The sequence below is a fragment of the Haemaphysalis longicornis genome, unplaced genomic scaffold (assembly GCF_048455015.1).
Source record: "Haemaphysalis longicornis isolate Haplotype H1 unplaced genomic scaffold, Haemaphysalis longicornis Haplotype H1 scaffold_1, whole genome shotgun sequence".
In the NCBI taxonomy this organism is placed as follows: Eukaryota; Metazoa; Arthropoda; class Arachnida; order Ixodida; family Ixodidae; genus Haemaphysalis; species Haemaphysalis longicornis.
This window is the reverse complement of record NW_027526203.1, coordinates 142,305,423-142,325,923: the sequence shown is the minus strand read 5'-3', so window position 1 is coordinate 142,325,923 and position 20,501 is coordinate 142,305,423. Positions and strand designations below refer to the sequence as shown.

General features: G+C 47.7%; 1 protein-coding gene across 1 annotated transcript in view; it reads left to right on the top strand.

Moving 5' to 3' along the window:
• Window positions 1-967, top strand: part of LOC144137284 (ATP-binding cassette sub-family C member 2-like) — a 105,743-nt gene extending 104,776 nt beyond the window's left edge. Inside the window, exon 13 of the mRNA XM_077669459.1 lies at window positions 226-967. Within this exon, the coding sequence (XP_077525585.1) occupies window positions 226-361 (136 nt within the window). The 3' untranslated portion in view covers window positions 362-967. The remainder of the gene's footprint in view (window positions 1-225) is intronic.
• The last annotated feature ends 19,534 nt before the right edge of the window (window positions 968-20,501 follow it).

Sequence of the window (20,501 nt, the reverse complement as noted above, 5' to 3'; positions counted from 1 at the left end):
TTTTAAGCACGGCACCGGCTCAACTAGTAGCCTTCTTAACAAATAATTAACAAGAAATTTTATATTCGGCTTTTTTTAATTATTCACTTGTATTTTAAACACGCGGCTATTATGACTTCTGTTGTTGCACTTATTCCAAATTATGCTAATGCATAACCGCTACTACGAAATTGCTCCATTGAGAAAATATTTTGCTAAGCGTAGTATGTTCTATATTCCCAACAGAATCCTAGTCATGGCTGGTGGCGAAGCGGTCGAGTTCGGCCCCACAAACGAGCTTGCGTCCAATCCTCGCTCAGCTTTCTGCGCTATGCTACAACGGGCAGGACTGACACAGAGAAACGACGTTCATCATTTCTGACGGCTCTCCAGTGTCAACACTTCACCACAGGCGCATGGGAAACAGGCGCCCTGACAGTTACAGCAGTGTCGCCAGCACCACGAAGATTTCATCACTCCACCAGTCAGCTCATATATGTATCTCCATTGTGGTACCGACTCTGTGGTGCTGACTCCTGTGCCGACTCCGCAAAACAACGTATATGTCGCCTGAAAGCGTATTTCTTGAATTAAAAGAAAGCCCGAATACCTGACACAGGCACCTAATTGACTTGCTCTCTACTTACAATATGTAGCTAAAATAAAGCAGCCGTCTATCCGTAACGTGCCTAATATAAGGTATACCATTGTTATATATTACCTAAGGCATTCCTCATGTCATAAACTTACCGCTCGTTTTTCGTATCTGAAGCAACGAAATAATTTGTTATTGATATATTGAATATTTAGTAGCATGAGTTGTTTGCGAAGATGATGATTGTGTTTAATTGCGCCAGAGCTACTAGGCCAAAGGGCACCAAACAAAATGTATGTTGGGTTGGTTTTGTCTCCCGTGGGTTATATGGTCGTTTCGACTGTCTGTCAAGCGGTCGCTTGGACTGTTTATTCTTGCCACTGTCAGTTTTTTGTGAACCCTGTACCAGAAAACTTGAATAAAGTATGAGTGATTGACTGAAGTGTCATTGATTGTTTTAGTTAAAAGGCGTTTGTCCAAAATTGAGGCATAAGGCCAGAAACTAGGCAGTAAAAAGTAAATGTAAAACAGTTTAGAGTGCATGCAGGGTTCGGGATTTAAATCGTGGTTCCCGGAGGAAAAGTTATTTGAGGCAAAAAATTAGGCCCCAGATAGTCACGGAAAAGCCGTAAGTGTTGTCGTCATCACAGGCTGTAGTTACGTGGAATAAAAATTTTTTCATTAAAAAATCGACCTCAGCCAAATGCCCCGAAGCTCTTTTCTAACTGATTAGTCCTGGATCCAAAAAAAAGTGTACTGGGTACAGTGGTATCTGTACGCTGCATAGGTCGGCGAATGTCCTCCATCCATGTGTTTTTAGTTTTGGCCATTCAAATTTCTCCGTCCTAGTGTTTCGACTTTTGCTCTGTGGTGCTTCTGTTGAAGGGCATCCCTGTATACCGTGTGGATGCCCAATACTTAAACGACTGAGTGTGACCTCAACGGGTCTGTGTTCCTTTTCTGCTGTGTGTCGGCCTATATGTGGTTGAATTGCATGAAGTTTGTTTTCTCTTTTTGTGTTTTAGCGTTTCTGCCAGAGTTCAGGGAGTTTTCTTCTAGTGAGTGAGTCGGCGCATTAGTACGGCCCAGACGTAATTCTCTCATTAGGACAAAGAACTGCAGCCGTTCCTTCCTTGTGAGCACCCTCATTTTCTCTTATTTCCCAATGGCCGGGAACACAGCCAACAGTGATTTGGAGCCCGAATGAGAAAGTTAACATGACAGTATTGAAGAGCAAGCTGAGCACAGCATTCTTATGAGGCTTCCCTCAACACGGAGGTGTCCCTACGCTCAGAGAGTATGCATTTACAACTTAGGAAAGTATTTTCTGTTGTGATATGTGTTCTACAGCCATTGCAATACCACAAGCTTCACCAGGGCAAATACTTGTGCTCGGGTTGGTTGTATTTGAAGCAGAAAGATTGCTGCACAGGATATTTTAGAGAATGTTTACACCCATCTGTGTAAAACACCATGTAACAGTACATGTGTGAAAGGCGCAAAAATTTCGTTGTATCAGGGCACTGGGAGCTTTTTCGTATCAGTTTTTAATTATTTGAGCATACCACTAGTGATAGCTTCTAAGGCGCCATAGCATCAGTAAAGGTGGCTTTTTAGCTGCCTTTAAAACAAATGGCTAAGCTGGATGCCGAATGTTTACCGTTATCGCAAAGGTTGTGGGAGTGAAGGCCGTTTTAGGCAGAAAGATAACGTGGATGTGTCGTATATTACGATGCTCGATAAGTGTTTTACGATTGAGGTTGTTTTTACTGCATATAACACGGATGTGTGGGCACGCTGGCTTTCCAGGGACCACATTTCTGATTCAACATACAAGCTTTCTATCGGGCTAGCACAAAAACCCCCGTTGCCAATCAGAGGCTTTGGTAGCAAACAGCATCCGGCCATTTCAGGGCAGCCTGTGAGCTGACTGATACAAAGGGCTACCGGATTCAAGCTTTGATCTGACCAGGCGGTTTAAGATTTTGAATAAGCATTATTTAACCATGCCGTAAGACTGACACGAGAGCACCAATGGAATATTCAAGCGTTTTAATAAATTTTATTTGTAGTTTTTAATTTGTGGTATAAAAGATAATTTCTCATCGTGCAGAACACCAAAAAACGTGTCGTCCTATTTCAACCGGGTGATTTTTGTATGAAGGCTCGCACATTCCTTCGCTCGCATGCCTCACGGTTCACTAAATAACACACAGGCGTTTTTGTTTCTGTTAAACTCGAAACCGCTCTCATGTTCCCACTACGAGAGCCTATGCGCTCCAAGCAGAGCTTGTCTCTTGCAGACGGCCAATTTAACGTTAACGGGACCACACAGGGGCTGGTCGGTGATGCATAGCTCGAATAAAAAGTGCGTAAATTTCTAACAGAGAGAAGGGGGACCAGAAAGACAACCACACAGGGTGAAGCGCAACTAATAACAGATTTATTTAAACACGCTGGACATATTAACGCAGCGTCTTTGCATAAAAACATTTTCTGAAACACGTGTGATTACCACGTGTTTCAAACACGTGTAACTGCTTAGTGCGCATGCTCAGTTGTTATTTTGACAGAATTCAATCTCTTTTTTTGATGAGCTGACCCATGGTGGGCTTTCCAGGTCTCAGTGATGGCGTGCGTCGCGTCAAAAACGCACTGCAGAAGCCAACTTTTCTGATGATGATGATGATGATGATGATGATGATATGATAATCGTGGGTAAAGGGAAAAAATTTCCTTGTATGTACTTGATCCCCTGAAAATGTCGTCGAAGACGATCGGAGTCGGTCGCCCCTGCCACATAAGTCATCGTATCTTTTCATTTTCTGTGCATGTCGTCATATCTACAGCTGGCGCATCGGGACCACTGCCCTGGTCGCTGAAGGGCGGAAAACCGCATGATCTGGCGACGTTCTTTCCGATGATGATGCTGATGATGCTTAGTGGCTTCCCCTTTGTAACGAGATGGTGTTGCACAGCGGCCTTAGTAGCAACGCCGCTGTACAATCACCTCGCCAAAAATTAAAAACAAAATAAATAAAAAATAATAATATTAAATAAAAAGAAAACACTTTTACGAAATTTTTGTGCTAGTCTGACTTCTTTGTTGACATGTCTTCCCAGATTGTTCTCTGCTCTTTTCCCACCAACATTCTAACCTTCTCTTACTAGCCTCTACTGCTGTCCAATTCACTTTTCCGCTAACCTTAAAGGGGCACTGACAAAAAAATTTTGCATCTTGTTTTTTTTTTGTTGCGATAAGTAGCTAGTGACCTACTGATAACCTGTAAAAACCTCATTTGCTTCAGCGTGCGACGGTTGTTTAATTAGAGGCATTTTCAATGCGGCCAGTCGCAGTTTCGGTTTCAGCGAGTGCCGCGAAACGATGGATTTTGTGGATTTTGTGTGAACAAAGCTGACCACGTGACCGTCGGAGGGATATCACAGAGCAGAGCCGCCGTAGCACTGTCGAATCCGCATCGACGGCAGTTTCTGCGAATGCCCCCACGTACTGATCTCGTGAGGCGCTTAATTAAAAAGCGACCGTGGATGTGACGCAGGCGCTGCGAGTGCAAATGCTACCGCGGCTAAAGAACGACGCGCGACGCTCGAGACGGTGGGTGGCAAGACGCGCGCTGGGAGCAGCCGGCCGGTCTGCCTACAGGTCCGCCTACAGATGTGTTCGGCTTAGCACTGCGGCGGATATTCGAGTGCCGCTCTCGTAAGCGGTGCAGATGACAATTTTTAATGCAACCCGCCATCGCATCATTAACTCCTTTCTCATGTAAGCCACCATGGTCGGGACTTGGGGACAATTTCGTGAAGCGGTAACAAGCTATCACTCGAGCTACCTGCGCCAGCCTGGGCCACTTCGCGGCCGTGGCCGCCGCCGGCACAGCGACTGTGCGGCTAGCTCAGTGGGCTTTTCGTGCCTCCGGCGCGTTTTCGCATCCAATGGTAATAAACAGTAATAGAAACAGAGTGCCTGGAATCGCTGTAGAACTTTGGTCGCAGCCAGCTGCCCGATGAGCTTACGAAATCACGGCGCTTCCGCCGCCAACGATCGGGTCGTTCGTTCTCGAGAGCAGAAGCTCCGCCCTCCGGCCCTCCGATTGGAGCGGCGAGCCGGGCAAGCCGGCGAAAAACGCCGGCAGTGCGGAAGCGGCAACCACAAACTCGTGACGTGTTTGGATGTTGTTTATTTACACAATATCCTCGGGATGTCGATTGCGCGTGGTCCTCTGGTGGTTGCTCGGTTGCGTTTGGCACACTTTAAAATCGATTTTAAATATGTTCTAGGCTGTATTCGCCGCTGATATTTTGCAGATGATGTATATGTGTTCCCACCAATCTATCTCCGAAGTTATCTCGCCTTCAAAATTTTGTGTCAGTGCCCCTTTAAAGCCAAGGGCTTCCGGAAGTTGGATGGCTCCATCACTGAGGACTGGACGGATACTTTCGCACTCCGTTACAATATGTCGCATGGTTTCTGGCTCATTTCCGCAGCCTGCGCATAGTTCTTCCTGTACCGGCTCGCGCATAAGTGTTTTTGTCCGCAAGCAACCCGCCCTGGCTTCAAAAAGCAATGCACTCCCTTTGGTATTATCGAATAATTTTTCCTTTGTGATCTCCTGCTTCCCGATCCTGTAGATATCTACGGACTTCTTCGCATCCATCCTCTTTTTCAAGGTCGTTGTCTCTGTTTCTTTCACTTCATTTTTTATAGCCTTGGTCGTTTCCCCTGCACTTCCAGGTTTCATATACTTTGTCCTAAGCCTTCTGGTTCTTTTCCTCCACTCTGTGTCCACGCTTTTCATGTAAAGATACCGTAACACTTTGGCCGCCCACTCTGAATATCCATATTTCCAAGTCGTTCTTCAAAACATATTTTGCTCTGTGCTTCTCTCACTTCGAAGGATGCCCATCCCATGTCTCCCTGCACTGCCTCATTTGTTGTTTTACTGTGTGCTCCTAATGCCAATCGACCTACGGCCCTCTGATTTGCTTCTAGCCCTGATTGAATCTCTGTATTGACACACACTACTGCGTTTGAAAAGGTGAGTGCTGGTGCTGGTACCACTCCCTTCCAGATTCCTCTCACTACTTCATATCTGTTATATCCCCACAGTGCTTTGTGCTTCATGATAGAGACGTTTCTTCTGCCTTTCGTTCTTAAATGCTCCTCATGAGTTTTTACAAACGCCTGACCTTCGTTTGACCATATGCCCAGATATTTGTATTCCGTTACCCACGGTATTGCTGCTTTTTGAACGAATACCGCCGAAGCGCCATCTGGCACTGGCCCTTGGAAACACGCAACTTTGCTTCCCAGAGCCACTGGCAGGTGGCGACACCATGTCCACCGCGGAGGGCTTTTCTTTCCTCCATGGTTTCGCATCCCTACAGTGGCTAAATTTCATTTGCCATCGCAGCCCCAGAAATGCTAGCCTCTTTAAAACGAAGCAGCGATGTATTTTTAAATAATAAACACTCCAAATATCACTTATGGATTGATGATATGCGTAATGTTTTGTTTGTGCTCAACAATGTTCACAAGTACGAATACAGTCACCAGATCTAGATGTCGGGCAATGCCAAGGCTTGGGCTATAGACCTTTTTTTTTTTTTGTTAACAGGGGTGCAGCTATTTTGCTTATTCGTACCAGTCGCCGCGCTCTCTATGAAGCGAACGCCTCGACCGCAATGCTGGGCTGTGAAGTGTCGCGTTCTTTCCGTGCCTTCGTTTGGTCTCCGTCGTTCTCTAACTAGTCGTTTTCTTACGGTCGCATTGGATGCTTGTGATATTGTGAGCCGGTGAGTGGGAGGATTACAAGCGCTTGGGAAATAAAGGCACCATTTTGCATGCAATCGTTATGCCTTCTCCTCTGTTTGCAGCGGCGCGTTCGCGCTAAACGCATGACGGAGCGTTTTGCGTCATGGCTTGCTAACCGCAGTTCTGGTGCGTGGTAGGTAATGTTTTGGTCATATTAGCGCATTTTAAGCGCGCTCAACCGCAGTATCCTACCTATTTGTACTTCCTCCATCCTCAAACCGATCAGCTCGCTACGCCTTTCTCGCATAACAAGCCTTGCTCGGGTAGCGCCGCCAGGGGAGGAACGCTCCCCCATTAGCTCACGAAAGGGGGAAATCTTCCTCCACTCCTAGTGGGAGAAACGCGCTCCTTCCTCTTAAAGGGACACTGAAGTGATTTGTAAACATTGCGGGATAACTAGCGCAAATTGTAGTCCGCAGTCCATAGGTCATGTTTCGACCACTCTTAGTGCGTTTACGCGATTTTGTTTAGTAGAAAAATCAGTTCCAAAAGGCTGTCCTCCTCTCTGCATCCTCGCCCATTTTCTGTGGCATTTTCGTGTGACCTCAGTAGAAGATGACCTGGCTTGATTGCGCTACTGCACGACTCACCGACCTTTAAACAGAGTCAGTCGACCCAGCGTTTAGTCCGCTGCCCGCCAACGAGTCGTTGCAATTCGTTCACTCAGTTGAAACTGAGCCACGACACGTTTGTGGATGGAAGAATGTGCCTTTCTTTACTATGTTAGTTTGTGCACTGTATCAAGCTCCAAGTCCAGGTCGCTCCACACAAGCGCTGCACAAGCGCACATGCGACGCTTCGCTGACTGGTACGCTTGTAGAAAATCTAAGGCCACTTGAAGGCAGGAGAAGAGTCAGTGAAGTCAATATAGGTACTAAGGAAATAAAATCAACTGAAACTTTTACCGTACAGCGTAAAACTAGGGAGCAGGAAGCACTTTTTTGCGCTGGGTGAACAAGCACAGCGATTAGCAGCACGACCACACATCTGCGAACGCTTTTCCGTCTAAGAAATGCAATTGCTAGACGTGAGATATTGTGGATATTTTGGGGAGGCTTACTGCACGAGCGCTATACAACAAATATTCACCTAAGCTGCTTGAAATGCTAAAACTAAATAAAAGTGTAAACTGGTTATACATTGTATACCTTATATTTTAAATTCTGGCAGCCCTGGCCTGTGGCTGAGTCGTCTCGAGCGCTAGGTATGTTATTTTGCAAGTCACAAGTTCGAATTCCCGAGGGTACATTGTTGTTTTTTTGTTGTTGTTGTATTTTAAAGTTGACTTGTTCTTTTTCTGCCGATGTTTTCTATACTGAGTTCACCATTTTTGGGCCGTAACGATCACTGCTCCACGAACCAGTTTACAGAACGCGCACAGGCTGACACTGACGCACTGGCGAGTTCTCGTTGGCGTGCTCTTGCCATAAGCACCGACTGCTTGCGGGCAGTGGGCACAGGCCAGAATCAACAGACCCTTGGTCTGGTGCGAACATGCTTTTTACGATACAGGCATGACTGAGGCAAGCTCCAAATATGGGGGAAAAGCGCATGTCATTTGAGCGTCTGCGGGCACGCGGAGGGCGTTCATCCACTGCGTAGGTGATTTCTACGATTTCAAGCCGTCCTGGGAGGCTTATCTTAGGCATTTTACAGCCAACAACATGGGAGAAGCGCGGTACGACGATTTCTGAGATATCGAGAATGCCCATCTAATGATGCCATCGGGTGTCAAGCATGTTGTTTTACAGAACCGAAACCGAAACTTCTTTAAATGCTAATGCTGGACATCGTCCAATCACGGTGCATCTCCTCGTGTCGTCGCAGCTTTTAGTTGGTGCGGCCGCCGCAGACCGCGCATGGTAGTTTTTCTTCTTTCGGGCTTTATAAAATAATTACCGACTTATCAACCGGATAAAAGATGAAAAGTGTGTTAATTTGAGCCAGTCTACAGAGTGCAAGCAAAAACTGGAGCTTGACAAGTTCACTTCAGTGTCCCTTTAAAGGGAGAATCTTTGTACCTCTTAGGGGGAAATATATGATACATTCCTGTTTCACCCTTAAACGTTCATCCAAAAGATTGCCTCTTCAGAATCATACTGACACCTCTTTTAACGTAAACTTCGCTCAAATAAGCTACATACAGTCGGACACGGATATATCGAACACGGATATATCGAATTAATGTCTATATCGAACAGTCTGAACATCCCCTTGGAAATCCCATGCAAAAGTGTAGCGCTCTTGTACACGTGTATCGAACTCTCGATCACGGGCATATTCGATATATCGAACGCTGCGCCCCAAGTGCTCCTGCAAGTGCGCTTCTACTGATGAGGTGGATGTGATAATGATGGCGACTTCTCCTGCAGCGCTCGGTTTCTTGCATTTTTTCTGCGTGCTTGAGCGGTTTTCAGTGGTGGATCAGCCAGGGGGACCTACGTGGCGTGTTACGTGTTTTTTTCGTCCACGGCCCACGTTTCGGAGCCATGGTCACGGAAAAATGAGACTTTGGATTTAGAACAGCCTTATCAACATAAGACGTAGAAGAAGAAGCAAGCGAATCTTACATTTTTTCTTATGTAAAGGTGCAGTGATCGTAGCGGTGTGGCTCGAATTTACCGTGCTGTGAGGAACAAATCGGTAAGCTACCGTTTGTAGCGCTTTGAAAAGCTCTCAGTGTTGTGCGGAGTTTTCAGATACGCTTCAGATAGGCATATTTTATATTTCGAATCATCGATATATCGAACTATTTAGTGATCCCCTTGGAGTTCGATATATCCGTGTTCGACTGTAATTAAGAAAAGCGGGAATGGCCATGCGACCCACTAGCTCACTAGCTCATTTCCCGCAACAGAACCTATGTCATACCAGACAGCTCTGCGATTGCCGAAGGGCGGCAAAAGCAAACGCTAACTAGGCAGAGTTTATAAGCTTGCCGAACGAGCTATTTGCGCTTAAATTTACTGCACATTCTTTTTGAAGCCCTAATAATGGTGGGACAAATAGTGTTAGTTACGCTATCACACGTAAACATAGAAATACCGATGCGTATATTGCTGTTGGTACTGTGCGCACTAGCTTGGTTTAGCTGCACAGGACTGCGGGGCTTTGGGGTTGTTTCAGACGGCATTGTCCGATTGACACAAGCGACGATGTCTTACGTGACCTTATTTGTCGAGAGAGCACCATGTTTCACGAAACGATTGTCTCCATGAACAAAACAAGCCAGGTACAAATACGTTCACAAACAAGCCAAAGGCAGAAAACGGCTTGCCGCGGTATTGTGGCGCTACTAGGTTCACTAACGGTAAACAAGGCCCTGTGATGTCATTGAAGATCACGAAAACGCACGATTTAGCGGGAAAATCAAAATTTTAACTCCAATCAATTAATTTACCTCATTCGGCGCATCCGCGGTTCCACCTGCGGCCTCAAACTATCCGACACCTGCAAACTCGTTCAAGCCCTCCTCATCATTCGCCTTACATACAGCTGCCCTTTCGTCAACCTCAAGACAAGGAAGCTAACAAGCTGGACGCTCCGATCAGCAAGACCTACAAAGCAGCGTTAAACCTCCTACGCCTCCAACACACGCCTCCTCCAGCTTGGCCTCCACAACAACCTCACAGAAATCTTTGAAGCCCAACGCACTTCCCACCTGCACCCACTCTCCCTCACACCGGCTGGTCGACGGGTACTTCAGTCATCGGACGCATGGCCCCTGCCACCCCACACGCGCCCCAACGTATTCCTCTCTCCATTCTTCAACGCATCCACGTCCCTCCCGTCCCCAAGAATATGCACGTCTTCTACAACCAAGGCCGCCGCAACGCCCGCGTCCGATTCCTCGAAAAACGCTACGGCACGGAGCCCAACACCCGCTATACCGACATAGCCCAGTCCTCCACCCGCCACAGCACCACCATCGCAGTCCTCATCAACGAGGGCCGCCTCCCCACCGCGGCCTCCTACCGCCACATCCCCACGCTCACCGCCGAGTCCCTCGCCATCGCCCACTCTGCCCTGACCCACTGCCACCAACCCTACCTGACCATAATAACCGACTCGCAGCAAGCATGCCGCCTCTACCAAGCCGGCCTCGCCCCGCCAGCAGCCATTCACCTCCTTCAACTACTCCCTGAAGGCATTGACCTCTCCATTGTCTGGACCCGGGCCACTCCGGCCTGGCAGGGAATGAGGCGGCCCACGCCGCAGCCCACGCACTCATTACCCGGGCACTTCCCTCGCCTAGCCTTGACGAAATAACTCCCCCACCCCCGACCCAGCAGCACTGACAACTCTTAACCCCACGTACAACTCCATCATCTCCCACCATACTAACTCCCGACAGCGATACCCGCGCCCCCCACCTTTCCCTCACCGCCTAGCAGGCCTACATCCTCCGCCGACTACAGACCGAAACTTACTTTAACCACATCATTCTATCCCACATTTCCCCTTCTCTCTTTCCACTCGACTGTCCACATTATCACATCCCTCTCAACACCTACCACCTCCTCTTCTCCTGCCCCTAACACCCACATCCCCAACCCTCCCTTTCCCCTGAGCAGTGGGAATCCGAGCTGACCCGCTCCGCAGCGGAGCGCCAGGTCACCCTAGTGCGGTGCGCACTGGAGGCAGCCAGGACAAGAGGCCTCCTGGACTTAGGAGACTAACCATGCCCTTCTACGCCATCCCTTTGGCTCATTAAACGTTTTGCCACCACCACTCTCAGTGAATAAAACATCGTTTGCATTCGTACAAGCGCTGGGGCCACTGTAAAACTCGAAATCTTTAGAATAACGCGAACTTCTGTTTTGTCTTCATGGCTCCTTTAAGGGAGATATTACCACACCCTCTTTTCTTAGAGTGAATGAACGGTATACGTGGTTTGACGTTAGGTGAGCGGTTGCAGTGCTTGCTTGCTTGCTTGCTTGCTTGCTTGCTTGCTTGCTTGCTTGTGTGTGTGTGTGTGTGTGTGTGTGTGTGGGTGTGTGTGCGTGTGCGTGTGCGTGTGCGTGTGCGTGTGCGTGTGCGTGTGCGTGTGCGTGTGCGTGTGCGTGTGCGTGTGCGTGCGTGCGTGCGTGCGTGCGTGCGTGCGTGCGTGCGTGCGTGCGTGCGTGTGCGTGTGCGTGTGCGTGTGCGTGTGCGTGTGTGTGTGTGTGTGTGTGTGTGTGTGTGTGTGTGTGTGTGTGTGTGTGTGTGTGTGTGTGTGTGTGTGTGTGTGTGTGTGTGTGTGTGTGTGTGTGTGTGTGTGTGTGTGTGTGTGTGTGTGTGTGTGTGTGTGTGTGTGTGTGTGTGTGTGTGTGTGTGTGTGTGTGTGTGTGTGTGTGTGTGTGTGTGTGTGTGTGTGTGTGTGTGTGTGTGTGTGTGTGTGTGTGTGTGTGTGTGTGTGTGTGTGTGTGTGTGTGTGTGTGTGTGTGTGTGTGTGTGTGTGTGTGTGTGTGTGTGTGTGTGTGTGTGTGTGTGTGTGTGTGTGTGTGTGTGTGTGTGTGTGTGTGTGTGTGTGTGTGTGTGTGTGTGTGTGTGTGTGTGTGTGTGTGTGTGTGTGTGTGTGTGTGTGTGTGTGTGTGTGTGTGTGTGTGTGTGTGTGTGTGTGTGTGTGTGTGTGTGTGTGTGTGTGTGTGTGTGTGTGTGTGTGTGTGTGTGTGTGTGTGTGTGTGTGTGTGTGTGTGTGTGTGTGTGTGTGTGTGTGTGTGTGTGTGTGTGTGTGTGTGTGTGTGTGTGTGTGTGTGTGTGTGTGTGTGTGTGTGTGTGTGTGTGTGTGTGTGTGTGTGTGTGTGTGTGTGTGTGTGTGTGTGTGTGTGTGTGTGTGTGTGTGTGTGTGTGTGTGTGTGTGTGTGTGTGTGTGTGTGTGTGTGTGTGTGTGTGTGTGTGTGTGTGTGTGTGTGTGTGTGTGTGTGTGTGTGTGTGTGTGTGTGTGTGTGTGTGTGTGTGTGTGTGTGTGTGTGTGTGTGTGTGTGTGTGTGTGTGTGTGTGTGTGTGTGTGTGTGTGTGTGTGTGTGTGTGTGTGTGTGTGTGTGTGTGTGTGTGTGTGTGTGTGTGTGTGTGTGTGTGTGTGTGTGTGTGTGTGTGTGTGTGTGTGTGTGTGTGTGTGTGTGTGTGTGTGTGTGTGTGTGTGTGTGTGTGTGTGTGTGTGTGTGTGTGTGTGTGTGTGTGTGTGTGTGTGTGTGTGTGTGTGTGTGTGTGTGTGTGTGTGTGTGTGTGTGTGTGTGTGTGTGTGTGTGTGTGTGTGTGTGTGTGTGTGTGTGTGTGTGTGTGTGTGTGTGTGTGTGTGTGTGTGTGTGTGTGTGTGTGTGTGTGTGTGTGTGTGTGTGTGTGTGTGTGTGTGTGTGTGTGTGTGTGTGTGTGTGTGTGTGTGTGTGTGTGTGTGTGTGTGTGTGTGTGTGTGTGTGTGTGTGTGTGTGTGTGTGTGTGTGTGTGTGTGTGTGTGTGTGTGTGTGTGTGTGTGTGTGTGTGTGTGTGTGTGTGTGTGTGTGTGTGTGTGTGTGTGTGTGTGTGTGTGTGTGTGTGTGTGTGTGTGTGTGTGTGTGTGTGTGTGTGTGTGTGTGTGTGTGTGTGTGTGTGTGTGTGTGTGTGTGTGTGTGTGTGTGTGTGTGTGTGTGTGTGTGTGTGTGTGTGTGTGTGTGTGTGTGTGTGTGTGTGTGTGTGTGTGTGTGTGTGTGTGTGTGTGTGTGTGTGTGTGTGTGTGTGTGTGTGTGTGTGTGTGTGTGTGTGTGTGTGTGTGTGTGTGTGTGTGTGTGTGTGTGTGTGTGTGTGTGTGTGTGTGTGTGTGTGTGTGTGTGTGTGTGTGTGTGTGTGTGTGTGTGTGTGTGTGTGTGTGTGTGTGTGTGTGTGTGTGTGTGTGTGTGTGTGTGTGTGTGTGTGTGTGTGTGTGTGTGTGTGTGTGTGTGTGTGTGTGTGTGTGTGTGTGTGTGTGTGTTCTATATATTTTTTGTGCACCTGCGGAAGAACACAACAGCGTATCTTGGGTCCCAACTCTCTGCTAGAGTGGGAGATGCCGACCCCGGCTGTTGCGAGCAGCAGTAGCAGTAGTGGTCGTGTCGGTGGCACTCCGCAGTTACGCGATGCAAACGGTACTCGAACGGCGATGAGTGACAGAAAAATAAATATTGGCGAGTAAATACGTATTTTCAATGCCGCCTTGCATGTTATGGCCACCGCTTAATTATGGGTACGGAAGCGCGGACATCGATTGCGGAGCGAGGACAGTGTTTGTCTCGCCTCACCCGCACCGCGATGGACCTTCGACGAGGCTATTACCGGGCTGTTGACATCCCCATACAATATGACCCTTCTTAACAAGAGTTATGATGGTTGTTGAGGAGAATTAATTAAATTGGCAGAAAAATAACACCACCGCGCTACCACTCAAGCAATTATTCCGAGGTTGTGATAACTTGGTGCAGCGTATGCGCACTGTCGCTCGGAGCCGATATTTGCCGACCCTCTGCTTGAACCATGAATGCTTCAAACGATCACCAATGACTGTATTGTAATTGTGATATTTTAGAATCCGGGACAACGCAGAAGTATGAGAAACGTTTCCTTTAACCACCTTGTGTCCGGATTGAGCTATTTTCCAAAGAAAACGTTCGCATACCTCGAGCTGCGTTACGACACTGTGCTACCTGCTTATAGTGCTATCAACCAGCAGTGTACGATGGCGAAAATTATAGTTTCATATCGCTTGGCAGTGTAATGCGTTCGCCTGAAAAAAAAAGTGAAAAGAAGGTCTGATTTTTAAACGTTTCGGTGTGTGAACAGGGGATTCTTTAATTGCAACCGGCTGTAGTGACCGAACAATGTACGTTATTTTAAATTGATTAAAAGGAAGTAGAAGTAATGGCACTGTGATATTGCGAAAGAATAAAGCTGCGTCTAACTTTAAAAGGGTTTCCGTTGAGCTGCCCTCGTCCCTGCTTTGCGTATGATAAATGGATTTTGCTCCGTCTGCTTGCCGTTCGAAACATGCACCGAGCAGACACGACAGCTGGTCGTTGGTCCTAGGTCTTTTCGATTTCTCAACTAGGTCCATAGACGTCACCGCTCCGTGCCAGCTGGGAAGCGATGCAGCAAAACCATGTCGCAACCGCACGGCATTTTCGTCACGGCGTGTCGTGCACACGTGCTGCCGGCGACTTTTCTCGCTTTTCTCGCTTTCCCTAACCCACCACCGCACAGTGCTGACCAAGCGACTCCTTGAACGGCATCGCAGCATAGGCTAAAAGAGTTGAAATTTCCGCAACAATTGAGCACAGGGTGACAAACACTCTTGTACTATGCAGCGGTGCACACCGAGCCGAGCGATATTAACAGCCAAGCGCTGACAGGCAACGCTGGTACGTTGTGGCCGGAAGCCGCGCGGGCCGCCGAGATGCCTGATTTGCTAATATTTTTCTCCTTTCCCGGTTCCTTGTAGAAAATTGTGTATATAAAGGTCGCGTTCAGCAACTTCTTAAACTTTAGCCCGGTGGCAGAATCGAGGTACACACAGACAGAGAGGCAGACAGACAGACAGACAGACAGACAGACAGACAGACAGACAGACAGACCAAAATTTCTGTGTTGAAGTAACCGAACAAAGACTATCGTCTCTGAAAACGCTCCCTGTGGTTGTAATCGAACCTGGGTTCCTCGCGTCATGAAGCCTACCTCTATCCAATGCGCCATCACGGCACGGTCGAAGGAGTTTGGATTTGAAGAGGTGTGCATGGAAGGGCAAAATTAGAAAAATTATGCACCCCTCCGTCTAAAGATTCATAGTCAAAGATCAACGAGTCCCAGTCCAAATTGGGATAACAACAAAGGAATTCCTCACGAGAAAGCTTCGCGTTCAACCATCGTTGTCATTACGCGGAGGGGCGAATGATATTGGCTGTTTCACCAAATGCGATTTGGTGAAACAGCCGCGTGCTTCTGATGGCAGCTGTAGTCGTTCCTGGGTAATCCACCTGAGTCGGTGTAACGTCGTGCCAATATTCATTTTTGCCCTGTGGTTACTACCTTAATGTTGACCCTCGTTGTGTGCGAAGTAATGTCGAAATCACTGCACATTGAGCTGCATGTACTGGTTGTTCAGGTTTTGTAAGTGAAAACCCACAACGCATTCACGAGGACCACCTTCCCCTTGAACCATAAAACACTCTGGTGTCGGCGATGCTTGCTGGACTCACATTTCACACACTTGTGTATTATTCCTATCCCATCCCAAATTTTCATTTTAAAAAGCGTGCTCTACTATAGATGCCAGGTGATGTTTCGGTGCTCCATAGGTCTTTTAATGCTTTCGCATGATATGTTTTAATACTTTCCCATTAAAACATTAATTATTCTTCAATCTTTTAAGCTTGTCTCACCTCCAAAAATATAGTGACGGAGAGCTGACATTATAAATGGTTAGTGATCGCAGTGTCGTAATTTGTCTGGGGTGATAGATAAAAGTCAATCTGTCATAGAGTGTATGGGGACCTATAAATGTGCATTTATTGATAATCATTCGTCACCCTGCTACCTTCAGTTGTTAAAATTCTGGAACGCATGAAATCCTAAAATTGTTAAGTTGAGTGAAAAGCAGTATAAGTTACACTAATTGTTGTCTTGAAAGGTGTTTTTGCTCCGCCTGCTAGTTTCTACGATTGACTTTCATTTTATGCGTGGTGACCAAAACTGCATATAAAGTTTATTTCAATAGCCAACACGCCCCTCCACCATGCGACTAATTGTGTACTTAGTCAGTGCAGTATGGCATTCTGGGTCAATTTTCCGGCTTGAAACTACTGATTATGCTGAGTGGCAAGTTGAAGGCGATGGACTTGAATGAGTTGTGTTGTGAGTGCCCAAGAGCTCTTGTGAGGGTTTAAAGGTAGACAGTTGAAGGGCCGTTTTGTACGCTAGGTTTTCCATATTAGCATATCAAATTTTCTGAATTTAGGGTGTTCGAGTCGAAAATAAGTTGTCCCGCTGGTGATGCGACTTATCAGCAGGACTTGTTTGAGCTTGTAAGATTTATCCTCTGAGTCCTGCATGTTGGTAGCTTAAACTTTGAGTGAGACGAGTAAGTTGGGAATATACTTTGGTGAGTTGGGGGGTAAGGGCAGCACTCAGGCCGTCATGGTGCAAAGCAACGCCAAAAATTAATAGAGTAGGCACTTGAGGGATATGAATGCCTTGGATCGTCAGCGTAGACTTTGGTGGGGATTCTGGAGGGCTACCTCGTGCGCTAAGCGAAGCATCAATAATACATTCTTTTCGGCTTGGTAGCGTAGCCCTTGTGCTATGAGCTATGTGTTGATAGTATATATAGCTTGCTTTTCCAACTGACCTTAAATTGTCCACATTATGATATCGTCGGTATAGAAAGTGTGGTGAAGGTCTGAGATTTGGTGAAGTCTTGTGAGTGGGTGAAATAATTACCATTGCAAAGGAGAGGTGACATAACGGAGCCTCCAGAATTTTTTCTTTCCCTTTGTAGTTGTAGCAGCCCGTCTTGAGTGAATAGCCTGGTACAAAAGCCAGACATGACGTGGGTATACTCTCCGCTTGTTCAAGGACCGTGGCCATTTCTGTATATACAAAGTGTTCAAACATTTAGCCAACGCAAGAAGCAGAGGAGATAATCCCTAGATGTTTGTGGGTCTACGGTATGAGTGTGATATGTGTTCTTGTCTACTGTGCAGGCAGTTCAAACAGTGCTTGTGCGAGTTCTGCAATTAGATAACGAAGGTGTTTTTCTTTTTAATGAATTTCTTACTTTCTCTTCTATTTTTTTCTTTTGTTATTTTTTACCCTTTCATTCTTTCACGCTCGTCCATTCTCTTTTTGACTCCAATCCTACCCCTAGATGAAATCCTGGTTACGTAACTGGTGGGTGGATGATGTCGCACCAATGATTGTTTTTTGCACACCCCCGCTCACGTGCTTACTCCTTTCTCCTTTGTGCTCCCACACTACTATAAACATCTGGTCCCTATTTCCCGAACACTGCTAGGTGCATTTGTAGAATTCCACTCTTCAAAAGCCGTAACCACTGGTACAAGGTACAGCAGGGAATTGGGCAAATGTGGACATTAAATTTGGGTTTTGTAGATTCTCTCTCGGGGAATTTATTTCGAGCGTACTATTATCCTTCTCTGTCACGGAAGTTTTCTGAAATAGGTTCATTTAGCAATTACCTCAAGATATTTTGCAGCACCAAATTCATTTCAAGAGGATCCCATGGATTGTAGTTTAGATAATTTAGAACTCCAATAGGTCTGTAGGAGGAAAAATGTCTTTATTCAGTCCAAAGGGGAGGCCTATTCAGGCCTGTGGCGTTTCAGACTACGGCCAGATGCCTTGGCTCCTGGCGACGTCTTTGGCCCTCTGGGCATCCCACTGATAGATTTTAGGGTTTTCGCTTTATGGCATGGTCTCCCATTGCTTCTTACTAGTGATGATAAATGTTCCTTTTGGATTGTTGAAGTCACGTCTCTCTATACTGGGGCATCCAATTAGCATCTGACCCAAGCTAGCAAGCGTGGGGCAGTGTTTACACCCAAATGAAAGGGCCAGTACAGCCTTGGGTTAGGATAAGTGTTCGTTTGTAGGCGTCCCCAAGCCACTTCTTGCTTCTTGGTGAGGGAGGGGTCAGCAGCCTGGTAGCTTAGTCTTTCCCAGTTGTAGGAATCAAGCACGTCGCGGTAAGTACAGACGCAATCTTTCGATTTTTTTAAAGAAGAAGAAGAATAAGAAGGTGTTTATTTTTCAGAAATTTTCATATATACATGTGCTGTGATTAGCATCAGGATTCATATCCGAAAGCTCCCAAGTTGTCCGTGGAATGTGCGATGGGGACTCCCGGTTTGTGAGATCTCGAGCAGCGTCGTTGGCCTGTTTGCAGATTTGTAGTGCCCCATGTGCGCGAGTCCATATCAAGGTGGTTCTGGTGTTCTAGCTCGTCTCGTGGTAGGTAACGACCCTGAGCTGTACGCTGGAAATTCTTCCACATGCAAGGTTGTCGATCACTGGCTGGGAATCGCTAATCATTTTCCGCACTTGGGTCGCTGCCATACAGGGCTCGCGCAATGGCCAGTTCTTCGCCCTCCTCCGGCTGTTTGGTTCGGGTGGAGCAGGAGGTGAGAACTGTGCTTGAGCAGTCGGTAGCGCTGAAACCATAGCTCCACAGTGCCGTGTCCGTATAAACAACTTGCGGATTTCCTCGAAGATGTTCCTCAAGTTCCTGGGCTCGCAGCTCTCCCCGCTTCTCGCGTTGTGTTTGCATGTCCCTGAGAAGCGGTGGAACACAGATGCCGTTCCGCCGTTCCGCGGGGGTGGAGACCTACTTGTCGCCGAAGGTGTTCTCATAGAAAATGCATAGGCTGTCTAGTAGGTGTCTGCCCTCTGCCGTATTTGTGAGGCACTCTAGGTGCGCTGTGCGCTGCGGCTCGATCAGTGCACACCAAACGCGTCATATTTCTCGTTTGGAGCCCACATGGGTATTTCTAGGGCTAGGTCCGGTGCTCTCTTGATGAAGCTGTTCGGTTTGGAGTCATTTCAACATATTGAGATAATTGTGGCGATGTCTTAGAGGCTCTTGTGGGGGGAGGCTGGAAGATGTGGGTACTTCTTGGAAGTAACGGGAGAGGGGCGTGGCCATCCAACCGCTCCAGTTACCCGCCGCGGTGGTTCTGTAGCTAAGGCGTTATGCTGCTGAGCACGAAGACGCGGGTTCGATTCCCGGCCGCGGCGGCCGCTTTTCTGATGGAGGCGACAAGCAAAAACGCTGTGTGTGCGAGATTTCGGCGCACGTTAAAGATCCCCAGGTGGTCAAACTTAATCCGGAGCCTTCCACTACAGCGCGCCTAATCGCCTGCGTTGCGTCGACGCATTAAACCCTACAATCCATCACTCAATCAAACAACCGCCCCAGTTGACTGAATGATTCACTATAGTTCGCAAACTGGGGCCGCTTCAAATTTAAGCTCAATGAACTCGCGCAAGCTTTGTTTGGTAGGTAAATTGGAAGTTTAAAGGTATTATGACCTGTGACCTAAATTCCTGCGGAACATAATTAAATGATGGGCGGCCGCAGCGTCCCGGGGTGTTCTACAGCTGCAGATGCGGAAGGGGGGGGGGGTAGCAGTAGGGGGGGGGCGATGCTACGCTATGAAGTAGACGCTTGTAGCTTCAGTGTGCTATCAGATCCGTTCGCCCCTAGTGAGATCTGCGACTTGTTTGATTGTAATAAGTATAGTGGAGTAGCTACCTAGCGATGATATATAAGGGCACCTAAACAAACGGCATAAGCACAAGCAAACCGCGGTATGTATGTACGTGCGTTGCTTGAAACCAGCTGCAGACAGTTTTTACCTACGATTATCTTTGTGCTGTTGCGTGGGCGTGGGCTGCCAGCCTGTTATGTAGCTCTGTGCTTTCCACAAAAATTGACGCCCAGGAGTAATATACGACGTTTCTCGGGCTGGACACACATACGCGACCATTGTCCAGGTCAGGCTAATTTTTTCAGACTGCCGTCACACTACTCAAGTCTATGTACGTCCCGGCCCGACAACGCCGAAGTACACATAAAATGCCTTAAAATCGAGCACGCCTTAATAAAAGCAAAAAAAAAGCAAAAGCTTTGCACGCACGTCATTGGACGAGCGGCTGTGCCAACGCCGCCAATAAGAAGGCTTTAGCGGCGCCGGATTACGCGGTGTGCCGGAGAGACCGTATATACCCCCTTCCGGTAGCCACTGTGCGGACAAGGCTGGCGGAGCGAACTTGCCGGAATGGAACGATCTTGCCGGGGGTAACGCCTAGTTGCCTTTACTGGGAATATTTTGAGCATGACGCTAGTCGTATCAGTAATTTTTCAGACTTAATCTGCTTATAAAAAACTGGAGGGACGACATATAAACTCCGTGACAAAAACAGCAGATGTCACGCATTAAGCGCAATCTCCTATCCAAAGGCGCGCCCTCTCTGAAATTCGAAGCAGTCGCTTTGGTGCAGAGATACACTCCATGAGCTATTGCCGTTGTTGATTTGTACCCGAGTCTACCGCTTATTTACATCAGTATTCCCAACTATGAAGTATTCTTTTACCTG